The following is a 22,691-nucleotide window of genomic DNA, read 5'->3' on the forward strand; positions in this document are numbered from 1 at the left end:
AGAATTAGTTATCTGGGAGCTACTTGTATCCAAATTCTATTGAAACTATGGAGCCTTTATAATTTTCCAACAAAAGGCATTAATAATATTCCATAGAAAAGTTCAAAATTGATATTCTTTTCATTTAAATTACAGTTGTTTTTTTGTCTTTGTTCTTGTTTCTTTGTTTGTTTTTTCCTTTAGTTGATCTCGGTTGATTGGTAACATTATGATAATGAAAGTGAAGAGTAGATTTGCCAATTAAATCCTGTGGAAAGTAATTAGATAAATTACAATGAATACATGAACAATGGAAGAATCCAGTTACACTCTATCTATTACAGATAAATAATATAACTGTTTCCCCACGTAGATAAAAAAAAAACAAAAAAAAAAACAAAGATAACTAGTTAAATACAAAGGTATTATATAAAACTTAGAGCAACTGAGATAATGATTTTTGGTAAACCAGAAAGGAAAATTTGAATTTATTCCTTATAGATGGAAGAAAAAATAAAGAAAACATTTTCGAATCAATAATGAATGACTGAGAAATATTATGAAGTAAGAGTAGCAATTTATTGATTTCTGTTTGGAAATGGTTGTGAGCTTCCTGTTAGTATGAGATGCCGAGTTGAAGAGCAGGTTAAGTATATTACCAACATTATTTCTACTACTTGTAATCTCCCGTGAATTGTCTATGATTAAATAATGTTCCACTGATATTTTAGCCGCATGTTAGTTAATTAAAAATATTATTCAAAGGATCAGATAATTTTATGAAATATTTAAGCTCTTGCACATTTATAGAATACTTTCATGCAGCAGTAATGGTAGTTGCTGTTGTAGTAGTAAAGAGCAGAGTATTTACCATAGCTATCCTTAGCATTGTTGTGATACTGATAAAGAAGCCATAGCACTGAAGTGTGAATTCCATCACATTTCAACAGATAAATAATCCCACAACCATTTGATGACAAACTTTTCTCAACTCTCCAGCCATCAAATAAGTCTTTATATCAACAGTGAGTAACTTATCTATGGGCATAATTCTGCTCAAATTCAAACTATTTAACGATGAAATTTCAAAAACCATATACTAAAAGAACTTAAACCTCCTGAGCAAAACAGTAATTTAATATAATTTGCATACCTATTAATTTGTAAAATTGACAATACATTATTTTTCTCAGTACAAATACATTCTTACTGGTTTTGATGCACTGGCAATTCTCTCCAGGTATTAAAAAGATTCCCCACCTAAGCTCTATGTGATTGTTCAACTTACAGAAGATAGAAACCGAATCTCCTTCAAATTACATCATGGATAATATCTAACTAGGACAATGGATATTATCCAACTACTTTCTTCTAGGTCAACACTTAGGTCTCCAGTCAGTTGGATTGGCTTGAAGAATTCATCTTGCAATTCTTTCCTGCAACATTCTAATCACATGTTTGTAGTACTGGAGCTGTGACTTCTCAATGCAGAGAAGTAGTGGCTTGACCTGGAGAGACATCCTCAGTGTGAATACAAATACATTTATGTAAAGCACATCAGGAAAGTTTCACTTACAACTAATGACAGCAATGGCAGTGTGAAAGAACATGATGTGACAGTCAATGATAAGAAGGGAGAGAGGAAGGAATATTTATGAACTCTACATACAGTCTGTAACTTATAAAAGTGGAATTATTTGAACACATTTAAGAGGATTTTACAACCCACCAAAACCCCCTCTAACACAATGGTATCATACATGCTCCAAAAAATGTTCCTGTTTCATTGAAAAAGTCTGGGTTCTTGGGGAGGGGGAGTCCAGACAATACCTTAAATAACCTGGACACCATAATCCACATCAAAAATCACCAGATTTCTCTCTAAATTATAGAAAGAGAGAACTGAATTTCTCAACAGTATTTATGCTTTTATCTTCCCTTTCATTTCTTTTCTACAATGAAAACTATTTGCACACAAGAACAGCTTGAGAGGGAGTCTGTGTGTGACAGAACAATCTGCTAGAAATCATAGTCAAATGTCCCTCACATCACACCCTCTCATCCTAAAAAGCATCAACACATTGAACAAACTGGTGGGATGGTCATAGCTGAAATCCCTTTAATCATAGGTCTATTCGGTCAAAACTGATTTTGGGATAAATAACAAGAATACATAGCAAGGACCAAGTTAAGTTGCCAATTGTGGCCATATCTCCTTGAAAATCTTTCCACAAACTGGGAAGTTGAAATCTTTAAAGATAAGTAATTATTCTCAGCCTTTTTCTAAACAGCTTTTTCACACTAACACTACCTTACTCAAGACTATTTTTGTTCATAAATCTAACGCTTGTGTAAATGATCTTTTTTTCCTTCTCTCAATTTTTTAGTTGTTCCTATTGCTGCTGTTGGTAATGTAACTAACACAGCATCATTTTTTATACTAACATACTATTCCTTTTATTCCGTCTGTTATCATTGGCTATTTGACAAATTATACCAAATTTATGGGATAGTTATTCCTAAAACTACAATCTTTTGTTTACTTGCCAGTTATACAATCACCAGCACAATAGATACCCAATTCTCTGGAGATAGATTTTGAAAATTGCCACCTTGCACCTCCAATTCAAAAAAGCATACAAATTGTAACTGCTGTTTATGTTATGCTATTTGATCCATAACTGTGAAGCCCAATAAAATATCTGGCAACATCAATAACCGATTCAAAATGCCTTTTTTAATGGTAACATGTTGCTGTTTTTATTAATGCAACAAATAAAGCTATGTTTTAATGGGAATAAAAAAACTAACCTACATATTCAATGAGCTAAAAAGAATATCACCACTAAAGAATATAGTTTAAAACATAGTCTCAACATATCTAAACTTGTACCACAGCTACAATTATAATGTCATTCTAAGATATGCAGTCTTAAGAAAATGTAAACATAGAAACATGTACAACAAATAGGATGGGAAGATTTGTACAATGGAAATTCTAGTAGTATGAATTTGGTTTACAAAACAATTACCACAACCTGCACAACAAATTATATTTGAAAATAACTTAGCCATGGTCACATTGGTGATTACTATGACATATGAAAGATACATAAATGTAAATTACTTGGACAATATTTTGAAAAACCATCAATCAAAAAAAGACTGTTTGTCAGCATTCTAATTTCATCTAACAAACTATTTTCCTTAAATTTTTGTTTTATATTTTCTATAGACACAGGTATGGTTGTGTACAGGCACAGGCATGTCTGTGTGGTTAAGGAGCTCACTTTGTAACCACATGGTTTTGTGTTCAATCTCATTGTGCAGCACTTTGGTCACATGTCTTCTTCTATAACCCAGGACTGACCAATATACCTTATAAGAGAATTTGCTAGATGGAAACTGTATGGAAGCCCATTGTATATAAATTTATATGTATAAATATAAATATATTATATAAATAAAATACACACACACATATAAATACATAAACACACACACACATATATACATACATACACACACATATATATCTACATATACACACAATGTGTGTGTGCACGTGTACATTTTTGTATTTACCCTCCTTCCACCACTACCATTTGACAACTGGTGTTGGTTTGTTTACACCCCCGTAACTTAGCAGTATGGAAAAAAAAAAAAGACTTATACTTGAGTGACAAATTCCTAATGCGTGGAAACTGCTTAAAAGGATGCAAACTGAGTAAGAAATCAAGATTCATGTAGCTACCTATTAAATCATCTGTGTTAAGTTCTATACTGTTTGCTAAACCAAGTCCCACGGTGAAAATATCTAAATGTGTCCTGTGTATGTCATACTAAAAGTCATCGGCAAATTTACTACATTTCCTCTGAGATATCTCAAATGGATGTGCTGTGTTTTATAAAACCCAAAATATATTGGAGGCAGACATAAAACATCTTAGTAGCTGGTGCAGATGCTAAATGCTTGGCTGTGATTACATGCTCTTCACAAAGCCCAATGAGGCAGAAAAATCATCTAGAATTCTCACCAGTTACTACCAACTTGATTTTCATCTGCCTCTGATACATTTTGTGTTTTTAAACACAGCATATTCATATGAGATATTAGCTCAGAATGAATACCACAGTAAACATGCCTATCACAATGTACTAACATTAAGTATGATGCACAATTGACCATTTTAATCTAATACTGCTTCTGTTGTATATAACAGATATAAATGTGCACATTTGCAAATATACTCATAGACCTTAACAAAAAACGAAGAAAAATTGTACATGTTTAAGGTTTATAGAACTGTGTCTGGTGCAAGGGTAAAGACATGCAGCAATGATTTGATAGGGAAGATAAAGAGGAGTGATGTTTGTTAGCTGAGCATTGTAGTTTGTAATTTACGGAACATGATAGGAACCTGTGATATTCATGCCTATATTTTAGAGGGCATTAACCATTTCCATACTAACTGAAACCATCCCTGATTTATGCTACAAAGTTTATCATCATTATCATCGTTTAACATCCGTTTTCTATGCTAGCATAGGTTGGACGGTTCAACCGGGGTCTGGGAAGCCAGGAGGCTGCATCAGGCTCCAGTCTGATCTAGCAGTGTTTCTACAGCTGGATGCCCTTCCTAACGCCAACCACTCCATGAGTGTAGTGGGTGCTTTTTACGTGCCACCGGCACAGGTATCACAACTACAATTTCCCTTTGATTTTTATTTTGATGTTGATGATGTACTTGACTCAATAGGTCTCCTCACACAGAGCAGGTCACCATACAATCCAAGGTAAGCACAGCAGGCTGTTCTGCAATTCAAGGTACTTTGGATGGGCTGTGAAAGGTAAGAGAGTCCAGTTTGCTGGACATTGTTGTAGAGCTGAAAAAGAGGTAATTTCTACTCTTCTCCTCTGGAAGCCATCTACTCACAATACCAGAGGGCGCACACTCTCCTACCCTGATGTAATCTCCAAGGATACAGGCATCCAGCAACAGGACCTCTGTAATGCCATGATGGACCGTGAAGTCTGGCGTAGCATGGTAAATTCCATTGTCTCGACCACGGTCGAACAATGATGATGATGATGATGGATGGGCTGGGGCTGCGATGGGAAACTGGTGCAGGAAACAGCCATGGACTCATGTTATTTGTCGGGTCTTCATAGTCACAGCATATCTCCAGAGGTCTCAGTTTTTCATCATTGCCTCTGTGAGGCCCAACGTTTGAAGGTCATGCTTGACCACTTCATCCCATGTCTTCCTGGGTCTACCTCTACTCCGGATTCCTTCAACTGTTTGGGAGTGGCACTTCTTCACACATCTCTCCTCATCCAACCGTAGTACATGACCAATCCAAATTAAAACCTTCCTTCAGAATTTCATGTTCATTTATGTTCCAAATACCAGCTTAATAATGACAAAATTATTTTAATAAATTCTTCATTACTTTTAGAATTAACTGAAACAAAAGCATTATATTTCGAGAGAAATATGATAACAAAATGGTCAATGGTATATGTGAAGCAGTTCCAATTGTAGCCTGCGAGTCTTGAAATTAATATTTCATTCAACATTTCCAATATAACCTTTTTTTGTTTTATACTTGAATATATGAATAGATTATGTGTCACAAGACTACTTTTAGTTCCCTGAACTACACACATTTTCAGACAACCTCATTTGTCTAATTGAGACTAACTGAAGAAAAGACTGGTCTCAGTTTTGTCCCAGAGAAGCCTCAAGCTACATTGGCTGTAGACTTGTAGATAATAAATTCTGATTTATGAGAGATAGTATGTTGCGTAGTGGCTTTCAACTAAACTGTTACTAAGCCATAGAGTGTTGCAGCTCACAGAAAGTGTGCCATAGGCTACACAATACACATCTCCAATATTAAATTTTCAAAGGCAATCTTCATTAATATAATCATTTGTAAGATGAACACCAACAGTAACCAATTATGATGTTAGCCTTTCAAGAAAAATTTTGAAAATAGCTTCTCTAGGCATTTAGTCAACTTATATTTTTAACAAATACCAACACACACACACAAACACACACTCTCTCTCCTTCTCTCTCTCTTTCTCAACCTATCTGTCTGTCTGTCTCTCTGATGCATATACATACATACATACATACATACATACATACATACATACATACATACATACATACATACATACATACATACATACATACATACATACATACATACATACATACATACAGACAGACAGACAGACAGACAGACAGACAGATATAATTCATAACTGACAAATTTTCTCAAATACAGAGTACAATATACACTTTGTTTTAACCAATTTTATGTACTTTTTTTTCTGTTACTCTGCATTAAATCTCAACTATCTTCTCTCAGGAGGTTAAAAATTATCTAAATTTGAAACTTTTACAAGGATGCTAGAAAATATGAAAAGTTCCAAGTTAATGTAGTAAGTATTAAAAAGTCACCTAGAAATAATTATTCAGTGAGGGAAGAAAAAACAATATGAGTTAATGACTAATATTATTTTAATTATTTTGTCAAGTATGGGAGACAATACCAAACATTTTACGGTATTATTCTGACCTCATTAGCAAAATATAGACATTACTGTACTTGAAGAACTGATGAAAGAAACATTAAATAAATGTACAAGAATATACACTGGTTGGCATTGAGAAACAGAATTGTGTAAAAACTAAACCACTCAGAGCATATACATATATTGTAAATACATAGGGTGCCCACTGATATTTGCTCCAGCTCCCTGAACTCTTAGATTCAATCCCACTGATGTAAATTTTGATTTTCAGCCTTCCAGGATTGATTAATAAAATGCAAGTCAAGCAGTGAAGCTAATCAATGTCTCTCATTCACTCTCTTTCTCTTTTTCTCACTCACTCGTTCACTCTCTGAATAAGCTGTGTTGTGCTGTGAGAAGAATTGTAGGGGACCACTCACAGTTTCTTTCTCCAAAAATAGAGTGGGGTTGAGGGACAGGCTAGCAATCCCTTCTCGTAGAAAAACTTATACGCTGCTAGAATCATCCCAGGACTGATTGATAAAAAAAAAAGACATCGTATCAATGAAGAAACATTTCTATCAACTCTTGTTAACATGTATGTATATATATATATATATATATACACATTCACGAGTGTAGATGTATTTGAGTTTGAGTATTTTTGGATGTGTTAATCAACAATAATATTTTAAAAGGACCTTACTAATTATCACTAAAATCTCAACAGTTTAACAATTTCAACCAAAATTGACTATTCTTTATGGGGAATCAAAGTAAAAACAGAGCTTTTCTTCAGATAATTTTTCACTCCTGCTGATTACTAAAGATTCCAAGACAAATTTATGTTTTTAATGCTGCTAACACTGCCAGACTGCCCAGGTGTCAAAACCATTGTAATATCCATTTGGCTGCTGATGATGGAAATACATATTTGTTATGCTTGCTTGTGTATTTTTATATCTTAGACTCATTATTCTGAGTTGCTCTTCATTCTAGTAAAGTGGGAAAGTGTTTGTGGATTCATGGTTAGTGGGGATTACTTACATTGATATTGGTTGTTTTTCTTCCCAGAGGATCTTATTAAGCTCAGATAATGCTTAGATATTGGTGCCTTGTTTTGGGAAGGTTCTGTGGCATATCTATATATATATATATATATACTTTATTTAAAAGCAGCAGAAATTTAACAAAACCTGTTACTCGGAGTTTCACGTTCCCGTTTGTCAGACAGTTTTTGTTAAAAAAAAAATTTTTTTAATCTTTTTTTTTTAACAAAAACTGTCCGACGAACGGTAACGTGAAACTCCGAGTAACAGGTTTTGTTGAATTTCTGCTGCTTTTAAATAAAGCGTATTGCTCTACCCCTGGTATTTGAGTACTCTTTTTTCCACCATGTTTCACATTTATGTGTTTACTCCGGTATATATATATATATATATATACTCTCGATAAATTTATCCCTTTTTTGTGTCCCTAGCACTTGGCATCCTTATTTAGGAGCCCTTAATTATATTTCTACATGAATAATATTTTTCTATATGAATAATATTTTGTCTAATGACTAATTCGTCTTTTGTGCTGGGCCACTGGTAGTAATCTATATTATTACCCTTTTGATTATATTCACATATATATATATATATATATGTGTGTGTGTGTGTGCATATGTGTGTGTCTGTATGTGTGCGTATATATGTATGCATACATTTATATATGTGTGAGTCTTGCAAGTTACATGGTGGTCTTACAATTGACAGTGCCACAAAAAAGGCATCTAATACACTCTCCAAAGTGGTTGGTATAAGAAAGGTAGCCAGCCGTGGAAGTCATGACAAAACTGAGACACTGGTGCAAGATATAATCCCCCACTGCACCCCACCCAGTGGATCCTGTCCATGCCAGCATGAAAAGAGGACATAGGAATGATGATGATGATATACACATACATAGAGAATGAGAAGCAGACAGACATACAGAAAGAAAAAAAGAAAGAAAGAAAGAAAGAAACATAGCTAGCCAGCCAGCTAGCTAGCAAGATAGATAGATAGATAGATAGATAGACAGACAGACAGATAGACGGACGGATGGACAGACAGACAGACAGACAGATGGACGGTTGGATGGACGGACGGACGGACGGACAGACAAACAGATAAGAGAAATCTAAAAGAAAATAATATTTGTATATATTGATAATTTAGATAAATTAGGGAATAAATTCAACAATCAATATTGCATATTGGATAAAAAACAAAAAAGTAATATCTTTTCTCTGTGATGTTTATCAATGAAATAATGATTTTTTTTTTTTTGGATAATATCACTTGCAAACATCAACAACATTGCGTATATATTTTCTACAGTAGATAGGAATAAAAAGAAACCCTTAATGAAGGCATAAAAAGGAAAAAATAGGGAAAAAGAATATATGATGCACACTCTTGTCTGTTGTTAAGCAGCCAACGTTTAATATATTTAGCTGTGTAGTTATACATTCATGCACACATACATAATGCATGCATGCATAGAAACAGACATACCAGCATTCATACATAAATACATACATACATGCATTCATGCATAAATATATATATATGTATATACATGCCTCCATGCATAAATAGATTTATTCATACACACAGAGGTTTAATATTAAAAAAATATTTTAAAGCAAAAAGATATATCATTTTAAGATTTAATATAAAAATAACATCATAGGTCATACTAAAAAAACAATAAAAATAAAAAAGAATAAAAAAGAAAAAAATCATGGAAATTTATAATCCAACATAAAATATTGGTTTCTTACTAAGGCACAGTGTGTTGGTTTTTGTAGGGGAGAGACGTATAACTGCTTAAATAAATCCCTGTGTATTATTAGCAGCTATTTTATTGATCTTTTCTTTGAAGAAGCGGGAAAAATAAAATTGATCTTGGCAGAATTTGAATTGAGAAACCAGAGAAGCTAAATATTATTCAGAATCTAGTCCAGCATCTCTCTAATCTGATGTAGAAATGTTATCATATTTCAGAAACAATGTATTGGAAAACTAAAAGACAAATTTGTGGGGAGGCGAGGAATAATAAACTAATAAAATTGCTAGCAACCTTCCCAACAAATCAGACTATTTCTTTTTTAGCAACCAAATTATTGTTATTATTATTATTATTGAGTGAGAGAACAGTGCATGCCATCAAAGTGACACTGGGGTACAAATATACGAAGCCCATAATACGCACCATGACTACCCATCTGTCAAGTGTACACCAGGCACATGCATCACAACCATCTGTGCACGGCATGGTGATCTCATATCAAGATAAACTGCACATGACCTTGCAGGTGGGGCCCAGCTAGAATTTTCTTCAGTTTGAGTAGCCCATCCCTTTCAAAAGGTCTCCAAATAAGGGTTATTTAAGGATGTTGAACAAAACATCCATGTTTCCAGAGGTGAATTATTCAAACCCCAAAGAATTCCTCTCAACACATGGCTATGATACTTCCCATCTACTTCTGCTCGTGATCAGAAATGCACATATTGTCAGCCACTAAGGGACATACTCAACTGGTTAAGGTCAAACAACTGACAAGCAAATCTATGGTAGTGAGGAGAATATTTGCTGTAACCCATCTTTATTATTATTATTATTATTAAGGCAGTGAGCTGGTAGAATCATTAGCACACTGGGAAAAATGCTTAGTGGCATTTTTTCCATCTTTACATTCTGTGTTCAAATTCCACTAAAGTCAACTTTGCCTTTCACCCTTTCAGGGTCAATAAAATAAGTACCAGTTAAGTGCTGGGATTGATGCAATCAATACAACTCTTCCCCAAAATTGCTGGCCATGTGCCAAAACTTGAAATCAAGATGGCAAGCTGACAGAATCATTTACATGTTGGATGAAATGCTTAGCGATATTTCTCTTGTTTTTACGTTCTGAGTTCAAATTCCGCCAAGGTTGATTTTTGCCTTTCATATTTTGGGGGTTGATAAATTAAGTACCAACGAAACGCTGGGGGTCGATGTAATCAACTTATCCCATCCCACAAAAACGGCTGCTCTTGTGGCAAAATTTGAAAACATTATTATTATTGTTATTGTCATCAATATGATGAGTAATGTGAAGCAAAAGGTAAATTGCTAGCAAGCCTAGAACATGATGCAATATGAATTCTCATTTGAACCCATTTCACCTTAATTATGCCACTAGTACCCCTGGGGCATTCATGAGCATCACAACGTCCCATTTCTCATAAAGACAGTAAACTAGAAAAACAATAGACTAAATTCCTATAATATGTAATGTTATTTCACTAAATATTGATTTCAACTTCAACTCTCAGAGGTTAATAATGTATGTAGTAAACATTAATTAACTGCCACAATTTTTCTGTAAATAAAAATAGTCATTATAGACACAATTTTGAGAGAGGAAAGAGTAATATTGATGAGACTTAAATCAAACATCTTGTTGAGATCTGTTGGCTTCTTCTGCCTCAGATTAGAGTTTATAACATCTAATATCAAGTTCTATGCATTCACTAGAGCTAATTTAATTCACTATATACACCTCTCCTACAAACATGTGATTTTGTACCAATGTAAAGTCTTCTTAAGGATAACATGATGTGTTTGTAATAAATTACATGTTAAAAAATATCATTTTAATTGACTGTTTATTCACTTTCTACAGACATGTGATCTTGTACTAATGTAAGAACTTATTTATAGCTAACATGATGTGTTTGCAATAAATCAGATGTTAAAAGAATATTCATTTTCAGACAAGATGTCTACAAGAATCCTAATGTCTCAGTGTTAATGGGTACACACTGAAGCGATTACCTTCTTGCTTTCTTCAATCTAAAGGAATTGTAATATTTATGCTCACCCCAAGGTTAGTGGTAATATGATCAAAGTGGAATTGCTACAACTGGGGGCTGAAATATTATTACAGATTTAGCTCAGAGCTGGCCCTCTGCCCACTGGTGTTCGCCTAAGCTAAAATTATATAGTGGAACGATATTTTTGCATAGCTACCATTTCTTCCCAATTTGAGCAGGTATTACAAATCCGAATTTTACATCCTCTGACTATAAAGCATTAATGAAATTGCTGAGATAAAATTTGAGACTTCTTTACATTCACCTATTGCTAGGTGTCACAACAAATATAGTGACCACCATAAGTTTAGAGCTATAGTGCACATTTTTTTAATTTTGATAATTTTAAAGTTTTCAAATAAACCCAATAAACAAAGTAATATAAAGACATTAACAAATGCTTAAAATAGATTATAAAAATTTGCATGTTCATACCTCTAATTAAATTATTTTATCAAAAGTCTTGGGTAGTTTTGAATTTCATGAAATTCATAAGTTTAGACCACAAAAATTTTTTAAATTGCTAAATTTGTCCCAATTCTGATTTCATAGTATTTTTTGTAGTATTTTGCTACAAAACATACAAATTGTTCAGCTATACGAGGATGGGGCTGGCTACAAGCACAATACTGAGCATCCTTCAATAATACAGGCATCTAGCATGACCACCTTAAAAGTAGAAGACCCAGGAGACATACACAAACTGTCAGAGGTCAACCACTTGCTGCAGTTTGCATTAAAGGTCGTCAGTGACAGCTGTTGGCAGAGGGCTTAAGCAATTCAGAGAAAATGAGGATAAGCTTTTCATTTCTCTGAAGAACAAAAAAATTGTTCCTTAAATTCACCAGGGCTCACATAGATTGAATCCTTGCTGAGTGGTGTGAATTGTATGAGTAGATCTAGGTTCAACCAGTTTATATCTGCTGATGTTATGTCAGGCATCATCCTGGTGAGGAACTGAATCTCAGCTGTTTCCAATGCTGTATGAATGGAAGCAGAGGTTGTGTCATAGTTGGTGGGGCTCAACTCAAGAAACTGATTTTATTTATTGTATCCCTAGCACCATGGCTCAAGAAGTGTATATAGGCATATTGAGAGACATCCTTTTGCTTCAATAATCATTTGCCACAGAAATAAATACTGATGTATGATGACCCCAAACACTGCACATTCAGTGAAGTAGTTCATTTCTAATAAACAAATAAAAAAAATTAGACTAGTATCCTGGACCAATCTCTTATCTCAATCTGATGAAACATTTCTGGAATGATGTCTAAGCTCAGAAACCATTCAATCTTAAAGTGTTTCATTATTGATTGAAGAATTTTGGCAGCAAATACATATATTTCTCATTGCCAACACCAGATTGTATCAATGCCTCACAAATGTTACTAAGTATTTGAGAGAAAAGGATATCACAGTGAATATATTTTGTTCAATAGAAAACTGTTATTTAAAGTAATAATACTGTTTTCATATCTGATTCTGAATATATGATGATTTGAATTCTATTCACAAAATGAAAATTTAAATACATTCAAATGAAAGCAAGATATTTCAACATATAACAAATATGTCTTTTTCAGAATATTTGAAGGAGAATTAACTAATATATATTTAGTTTATCCATTTGATTAATAAACCCTAAAAAATTCAGGAATCTGCTAAATGGTTCTAAACTTATGCGTTTGAAACAGTGAATATTTTAGAAATTGTTTATCATTTATCATCTTTGTTTCCCTTAATTTTCACATTTAGTTGGTTTTAAAAATGTATTTTCAATTTTTTATACAGTGATAAATTTTCTCAAGTTTTTAAAATGTCACCTACATATTTATTTCTAAGTGAATATAACAAATATGTGATATTTTACTTGGTGAAATGTGAGCAAATCAGATATTCATAAAATAAAAAAAACAAGCAAACAACATAAAAATAATATCACAAATACAAAAAGCAAAAAAAAAAACAGGTTTCTTTGATCAGGGTTAACCTGGATCTATACAAACAACATAAAAAGGAACAGATATAAATTTAGCATTAACATTAAATCTATGCCTTAGTCTGTAAAAATATAACAACAAATAAAGTTAAATAAATATATTTATAAATAAGATTAAAGAAACAGATGTGATAAGTTTCATAGCAAAAAAAGAAAAATAGTAACTGGCAACAAGATATAAATGTAAATGTTATTTTTATTACTGTTTCTACTATTAATAAATAATATATTTTTAATATCTAGGAATAATATAATAACAAAGAGAGCAAAATCCTTATTTACACATTTTGAGGAAAGTTCAATATTTGGTTTGTACAGAATGCTTACAGATCTGAGAAGATAGTTTTTTTTTTTTAACAAATTTTGTGCCAGTGTGAAATAGGTTCATTGTCAACAAATTTGAAATGAAATAGTTCCAAAAATTTGAAAAAAGGTTTAATTTAAAATAAATATTTATAAACTTAATATGAACTGTTTTAAAGTGTATTTAAAAAAAATTAAAATGCTAAAATAAAAAAAAATTAATTAAAAAAAACTGAATATGTGCAACAAAAGTGAGAAGGGAGCACAACATTTGATCTTTAGCAATAAATGAAAAACTAAGAAACACTAAAATACTGGGTGATAGTTAACTTGCATGGTTTTCCTGAGAATCATATGAAGAACTGCTGAGCAAACGACGCAGCCACTTCTGAACAGCTTGTAGGATTTGTTGAGAAAGTAAACATGGGTGGATCTTGGCTAGTAACGCTCCACACTGACTAAGATAATCACTGAAGAAAAGTATTAAGGAAAATTGAAATTCTGACATGGAAGGAACTGAAATGAAACAGTTAACTCTTACATGTTGTTGATTGATTATCAAAATTAAAATATACATTTGAGTTTACTGGATGGTATTTAAGGGATACATATTGATTTGACATTCAAATATTGGTTATTGAACTATGCAGTTAAGATTTGAGTTAGGTAAAAAGGAATTAGACACACAAAAAACAAAAACAGAATCTGTTGGTGGTATTAAAAAAGTTTATGTTGAGAATGGGAAACTAGAATACAAATTAAGATGGTATAGAACTCACTCCTGTAATGAAGGGCAGGGTTCAACAGGTTTCCCTTACTCAAACACATATCATCATCATACCAGCAAAATGGTTTGTTTCCAGTCCTCCAAGAAAGAAACATCTGGCCATGAGAAAATATTACCTTCCTTGTAAACAGGTGAAAGCTAGCAACAAGAAGTGCATCCGGCTGTAAAAAAAATCTGCCACAACTAATTCTATCTGACCCATACAAGCATGGAAAAGTGAATGTTTGATGGAGATGATGAAAATGATGAACACTTATTTCATTTTTTGCAAATTAGAAGGCAGTTCAAATCAAAGCTATGTTCATGTAATTACATAACTTCCACTGACACCTAAAACTAACAAATTTTATTGGTGACTGTAGCTTCATGGATGGGTGTTCATCTAAAACAATTTATTTATTGCTTTAATATTTGACAGGAATTGCATTTGAAAAACTGATACCTGAAGAAGACAAATCAAATTGTTGGATACAGAAACAAAAAGAGAGTAGTACTTAATCATAGATATAAAACAAAGCATTCTCACAATATTGACAGAAATATTAATATTGTTTTCCAGCAAATATAAAAGCCTCTTTCTATATTAGCCAATTTTTACAGGATTTTTCAAAGTTTAGTTTTTGTTGTTTTACTAACTTCATTCTAATCTTTTTCTTTAACACAACTTCTAAAAATTTAAGCTTTCAAGACAGATTGCTTTGGACAATTTTCAGCTTGCAAGTTTTTGTTTCATATAAGCATCTCTAGTAGAAACAACTCAATGCATTTTTTATTCCAAAGTGTCTACCTAATACATTTTAAATTGAATATTTCAAAAATATACCATCCATTCAAGTCATTAACAAATAATATAGTTAGCGTCTATTCCTTGGAGATAAGCGATCAATTCATAATCAATTATTTGGCTGAACTTCTTTTATATCTTCCAAATAAAAATAGTTTGTTGGCTTGCCTGAAATACCTTGATAACTCTTTGGTCTCCACATCATTTTATAAATTCTTTTTCAACATACTAGGAAAACAGGTTTTGTTGATATATATCATAACTGTTGCTTGTTTATAGCAACAGCTTATAGGTTTCATCCCAAGGGAGCTTTGAATAGCTTGTAATTCAATTACATCCTGTAATCATTATCACCACTATCTTTGCCATTACTGCCATCATCTCATTTTTTTATACCATGTCAAATTCTAATGCAATTTCTGTGAAATTCTATCTAATCTTGACTCACTCCACCACTTTTAAATAAGAAGCCAGTTTCTACATTTATCTTCTGACTTTACCATTCCCTGAACTTCTCCAATAACCAACATCATTATCATTGACATCCACTGTCCATGCTGGTATGGGTTGAACAGTTTGACAAGGAGCTGGCTAGCAGGCAGCTGTCCAGACTCCAACTGTCTGTTGTGGTATGGTTTCTATGGCTGGAAGCCCTTCCTTATGCCAACCAGTTAACAGAGTGTGCTCGGTGCTTTTTATGTGCACCAGCATGAATGCATTAATGCAGCACAGGCACAGGTGCTTTTTAAGTGGCACCAGCATCTGAAAAGACAAGCCTGTATGTGTGAAAGACAGCAATTTTACTTAGCTTGACGTGTCTTATCAAGTACAACAAATTACCACATCTCCCAGTCCCTTACCTTTTCCTCAGTGAGACCCAGCATCTGAAGATCCTTTCTCACCACTTCGTCCCATGTCTTCTTGAGTCTATCCTTTATAGGAAACATCTATCTCAGCTTACCTCTTTCTGAAGTCATCGAGATCAGTGACTTAATTTAATTCCTTTCACTTGTATCCCTGACCAACACACTGACTCATGATCCCTTTCTCATTCCTCAATAGATCTTCTACCAAACCATGATAATTTCTGCTTTACTGGATCTCCTAAGATAGATTCCACTTCACATCAGTCTACCCCAAAATGACTCCTGCAGAATTCTTTCAACTCAACTAACAGGTTCAAGCTCTGCCATCTTTATTCAGACTATCCCTGGCAGTAAATATATTTAATTTCTCATTCATCTGAAACAGTGACAGTAATATGATAATGCTAAGTATGACCGTTCATACAACCAAAATTTACTGGGTCTAACTCATAGATGTGTTGCAGCTGTACAGGTAATAAGTACAGCCTATATGTAGAGAATGTTACCCACCATCTCCAACGAGGAGGATTACTCAATATCATAATGCCTGCTGCAAGACAAGCATAAGTAATATTTTCATGCATTGCAGCCTTCAAATTCATATGTCTCTTTCAGGTAAAGGCACCAAACCTGTTGGGTATTTTGCTTTCTGTTCTACACAGCATACATATGCAAGACTCCAGCCAGACTCTTTTTTTTTTGACTTAACTTGTTTTGCTGCCATATACATAGTCACTACATATAAACATCTATCTGATCACCATATTACCACATACTGACTAATCCAGACACTGCTCCTAGTATTACCCTCAAAGTATGCGTTAAAGTATGAGTTAATCTTACCTTAAACTTTTCAATCTTGCACTATAAGGGTATATCCTAATTCACAGAAACACATCAGCATGTTCTAATCTCAAGAAAGACAACCACTCTGCCCCTGCCAACTACTACTCTTTTACAGTCACTTATGCCTTAAAGATGATAGAATTGTAAACAACCACTTCATTCACCTTGAATGTCACTAGTTGCTGTTGAGCTTGGTCTATGGAAGAGCTACTCCCTAATGTCATACATAGTGGTTTTTCAGTCTTGAAAACTTTGAAAATGTAGTAGGCCTTGACAGTTACAATGCTCTCAACTGCTTCTGCAATGAGGATCTCAGAGTTCAGTTGCCGAACCAGCTGTAATGATCTCTAGCATTGGAAGATTCTTGTCAGACTGCTTCATCATGGTGTGGATCAATGACTCACACATTATCAATTTTGATGGCACTTGTGCTGGTGGCATGTGAGAAAACATTTGAGCGAGGTCGTTGCCAGAGCCGCTGGACTGGCTCCTGTACAGGTGGCACATAAAAAGCACCATTTGAGCGTGGCCGTTGCCAGTACCGCCTCACTGGTCCTCGTGCCGGTGGCACATAAAAGCACCCACACACTCTCGGAGTGGTTGGCATTAGGAAGGGCATCTAGCTGTAGAAACTCTGCTGGATCAGATTGCAGTCTGGTGCAGTCATCTGGTTCACCAGACCTCAGTCAAATCGTCCAACCCATGCTAGCATGAAAAGCAGATGTTAAATGATGATGATGATGATGATGTACTTCAGTATTCAGTTATGTTGCCACACTCTTCCTTCTGAGATTTGTAACTTTCTCACTGGCAGATAGTGCCCCACCCCCATTTAACCTTTCCCTCTCAGGCATCATTGCACATGCAAATTAGGCTTGAAGTACTTCTTTAAAGGACCTCAAAAACATCTGCCAATAACAACATGACAATTTAGACACCTTCAACAATAGTAAAACACAGTCACTACTCATATCAAGAAGTCTTACTTGCATATAGGGATGAAGATAATGTGAAACACACCAGTCACTCACCAAAGATAAAGATTCCCTCACCTATACATTACAATGAGTACAAATGTGTTATTGATTCTTGTAACTCTCTTTTCTTGTGATAACTACTTTTTTTTTTTCAACTAATAAGCTGCCTACCACCTCTATACATGTTCACGCAAGGAACCCACTCCTCTTCTTCCTTCTCTTCTTTCTCCTCTTACATTATCATTGCTGCATCTCACTTTCCAAATTCTGCTCTAAGTACTTTGCTAAACCCCCTTCTTAGCTTGCTCTAATCCCTCTACAATCCTTTCCTTTGCACACACTTTTCCTATAAGCATCAACCTCTTAAATTCAAGTTAAACTTCAAACGCATCAACCTCATCAGTCTGAGAGGGTGTTCAAAGGTCTTAACACAAATGACCTTGTTTTCTAACTAACTAAATAAAAGCAATTTTCACTTTCAGCATCACCACACTTGTCAGTGTCATTGTTATCATCAGTCATCATTACATTAATCATTACAACTATCAATATCACTATCATCATCAGCACCATCACCCCTTCCCATCACCAACAATGACACTTATACAAAGACCAACCTTACCACTACCATCATCATTATCATCATTATCAGCAGCAGCAGCAGTAGCAGCAGGCTTATGCTTCCATTACGCTACTCTTACATTTGAACTATGCATTTGTAAATGTGTACGAACTGGAAAACTGCCAGAGTACTCTGATACAGATAAAATAAAATTTGGGTGGAGATGAAGGCTTCTGTAACTCTTGCATTACCGGTATTGATGTCTGGGCCAGATCAGGTTGTAGTAAATGACTAATGACCAGCCAAGCTAGTTTCCTGAAGTAGTCACCTATCAATTAGATCTTGAACTACTTTAACTTCAATAATCTGTAAGAAAATGAGTTCATGCTAAATTTTATCAAAACACATCTAACAGAGGAACAACAAATTGGTAAAATAAATGCAATACAGGACAACTGATTCATTGAAGGAAAGCCTCTATGTGGTTTCTCAGCCTAAAAGAAATAGCAGCTAAATCCTCATTAAACTGCACCCAACCATCTTTAAAAAAAGGACATATTGGATAATATAATTCAAGGGACACTAATCCATAAAAAAGAACAAAATGAGACAGGACATCAATTTAAGTATCCTTTTCAGTAATTTGTTGTTCAAAGCAGGACCATTAATTCTATGCATGGTATCAGATCACATGAGAATATGGCTTACAATAAGAGGAGAGCTAAAAAAAAATGGAAATTATATCAATAACAAGTAACAGAAGATGATAAATAGGTTTCCTCTATTTGTGTGAGTGTATGTGTGTGTGTGTGTTTGTGTGTGTACATGTTTAGATGGGTGCAAGTGTGCTCAGACAGTGTATTAGAAGCCTGCTCAATGCTAACTTAATTATCATGGTGAACAATAACAGTGATACAATATTTAATTAGTCTGCAAATAAAATAGAATTGAACATACTCCGAAACAAAGAAAGCTAATAGACATATTAGTTATGTGTGTGTTTCTGTATGTATGTGTGTGTGTGTGTATATATATATATTATATATATATATATATATATATGTATGTATTATATATATGTATTATATATATGTATTATATATATATATATATATATATATATATAATTATATATATATATATATATATATATATATATATGTATGTATTATATATATATATGTATGTATTATATATATATATGTATAGGACATACACATATACATATAAGATATACACATATACACATATGATATACACATATACACATATGATATACACATATACACATATGATATACACATATACACATATGATATACACATATACATATATTTGACATATATATATATATATATATACAAAAAGCAATAAAGATTCAAGTTAATTTAAATGAATTTACTTGAATATGGTACCTAACTTAGATGCACCAAAAAAAACTATACTGTTTTAACAATACAGTAATGTGGGGTGATTATAAGCGAGAAAGAAGCAACAAGAATGGATAGGTTTTTAGTACAATCGTTTCATACAAGGACAGGCTTTATTACAACTTTTAATAAAGCCTGTCCTTGTATGAAACGATTGTACTAAAAACCTATCCATTCTTGTTGCTTCTTTCTCGCGTATATATATATATATATAATATATATATATATATATATATACATATAGTGGAGGCGTGTGGCTTAGTGGCATCATGATCATAAGATTGTGGTTTCGATTCCTGGACTGGGCGACGCGTTGTGTTCTTAAGCAAAACACTTCATTTCTCGTTGCTCCAGTCCACTCAGCTGGCAAAAATGAGTAACGCTGCGATGGACTGGTGTCCCGTCCAAGTGATGCCAAGACACCCTCAGCCTTCTTGGCAATTTTAGCAATGTGTTTTGTCCAACACAAATCGCTCTCGACAATAATGCCCAGGTCACGTTCACAAGAAGACTTTTTAAGATTAGTGTTGTGGAGGGAATAAGTAGATGCTGGGTTTTTCTTCCCAAAATGCATGGTGGTACATTTGTCCACAGCCAGCTTGAGTTGCCAGTCCATGATCCACTGCTGCATTGTGTCCAGGTCTGATTGCAATAAAGATCTATAGTGTACAGGATCTGTCCTCTTTATTTCGAGGTACAGCTTGATATCATCTGCATATTTCAGCACTGTGGTATTCTTTAAGTTATCATCTATGTCATTAACATATGCAACAAATAAAAGGGAGCCAAGAACAGATCCCTGTGGTACACCAGATGTCATCTCATAGTGCTGTCCTGGAACTGTGACAACCTCTTTTTTTAGTAGGTATGCAGAATGTGAGTAAGTGCACTCATTGTAAACTATGAGTACATAAGAGGTAATGTGGGATTGCAGGTTAGATGATAGAAAAGAACTTCATATGTAATAATGAACAGGAGTAGTTAGCAGTAAAGTCACAAAAGAAATTAAATCTTTCTACTGTCTAGAGTAAGAACAAGATGGAAAAGTTCAGGGTACTACTACCTGTGTTGGTAACAAAAAGTTTCTATCTCTTAGTGAAATGCAGATTATACAAATTTCGCATGAGAAGTGCTGTGTTGTATAGCAGCAAGATATTGGTGCTAAGTGAACTTCTTAACCACATAGCCATAACCTAACTACCAAATACTAAAAATGACATTTAAACAGGAAATTTCCAGTAGTCTCTCATGTTATTGCATCTTCATTTTAAAATGACAGGAGAGTGTAGAAATTTCAAGGGGATGTAATGTCTATCTTTAATGTGGTAACAAATGACTAGCATAATGTTGATTTATAGTCAACATAGCATATAATTCACTGTCTTTCTGAGAATGTGCAGCCTGCTCTGGAGCAAGTATTATCACATGACAAATACAAGATTATGCTACAGGGAGAGATACAGAGCCCTGGGAACATTCTGTTCTACATAGAATAATGATTTTGTTTCTCTCAAAGCAAAGTGAAAGTGGCAGGCTAAGACACACTACTCTTTCAAAGTGAATAAACTAACAATTTAGTAAGCAGAAATGATTGCTAGCTCAGCTTAAAGCAATATAATAGACACAAGATGGAGGATATAGTAGTACACAAAGGAAATCAAGAGTAGTAGATTTAGAGAAAAAGAGACCATTTTCTTAGATATGAGGAAAATCCATGGAAAGGGAGAAGGAAAGCATTTAAGAAATAGGAAAAAAGATTGGGGTAAAGGAATAATGTGTGATGCAGAAATGGAGGGTAATAATAAGTTATGATTGAGAATGGAAAGAAAGGAAAAAGAAAGGAAATTTAACAAAGCTGTTTGATACAGATAGACACAAACCAGAAGGAAGACAGGAAATGGAGTTGATTCAAAGAAGAGAAAGGAGAAAGAAGAAGCAAAAGCAAAGAGGATGGGAGGTTACATAGAATCAAATAATTTATTTTTGCATTGTTAGTTTAACAATCCCAAAATAAAGGATTTTGAAGATCTCACTATAAATAATAGCAGCCTCCTCTCCTCCAAAATGAGTGCAGACAGGATAAAATGTGAAAGAAAGTTAATGTGTATAAAAAGAAGGATGGTGTGTGAGATAAGAAGAACACCTGGAAGGAGAGGAAAAATACATGAACAAAAACTAAAGAATTATAATCTCTGCTACAAGATCACAAAATTACTTGATGAATTGTTTTGAGGTGATGATATGAAGATAACAGAAAATACAAATGTAATCAGTCAGAAAAGAAATGAAAGACAAGAGGAAGTGTAGTGGAAGCAGTAAAACAAAGAGAAGTGAAGTAGTAAAGTGGGTGTTAACATGCTTAATGTAGTGAGGCAAAAACATTTCGAAAATCACATTGTATTCTGTAGAGAAGAGAAAAGAATCATTAGCTTAATGATATTAATGATAAATTCTGGTCAAGAAAGACATGGGGGACAACTCTGAAATTCAAATTAACAGAAATTAACTAAAAATTAAATGGAGGTATACAGTTGGTAGTGAGTCTGGCTTTTGGCAAGTACAACAACTCTGGGTGTGTTTCAGTCTTATTGGACCTTGTCAATAAGGTAAAGAGAAAATGTATGAGTATAATAAATATAAATGGTGAATAGATTAAATTCTTGCTAAGCTGGAAGGAAACTTCATTTAAACTCATTCTTGGAAAAGATGGGGAAATGAAAACAGACAATCATTATCA

General features: G+C 33.8%; 1 protein-coding gene across 9 annotated transcripts in view; it reads right to left on the minus strand.

The window, feature by feature from the left end:
- The window catches only part of LOC115211601 (N-alpha-acetyltransferase 60), a 147,424-nt gene that overhangs the window by 29,601 nt on the left and 95,132 nt on the right, over nucleotides 1-22,691 (minus strand). For 2 of the 9 annotated variants that reach the window (XM_036503273.1, XM_029780178.2), the window contains exon 6: nucleotides 14,033-14,172. In XM_036503273.1, coding sequence (XP_036359166.1) covers nucleotides 14,033-14,172 — 140 coding nt within the window. Of the gene's footprint in view, nucleotides 1-117; nucleotides 248-3,106; nucleotides 3,385-6,948; nucleotides 7,042-14,032; nucleotides 14,173-22,691 lie in introns of those variants that run through there. The other 7 variants (XM_036503274.1, XM_029780179.2, XR_004999351.1 and 4 more) reach the window with 6 other exon arrangements.

Source organism: Octopus sinensis, linkage group LG5, assembly GCF_006345805.1.
Source record: "Octopus sinensis linkage group LG5, ASM634580v1, whole genome shotgun sequence".
NCBI lineage: Eukaryota > Metazoa > Mollusca > Cephalopoda > Octopoda > Octopodidae > Octopus > Octopus sinensis.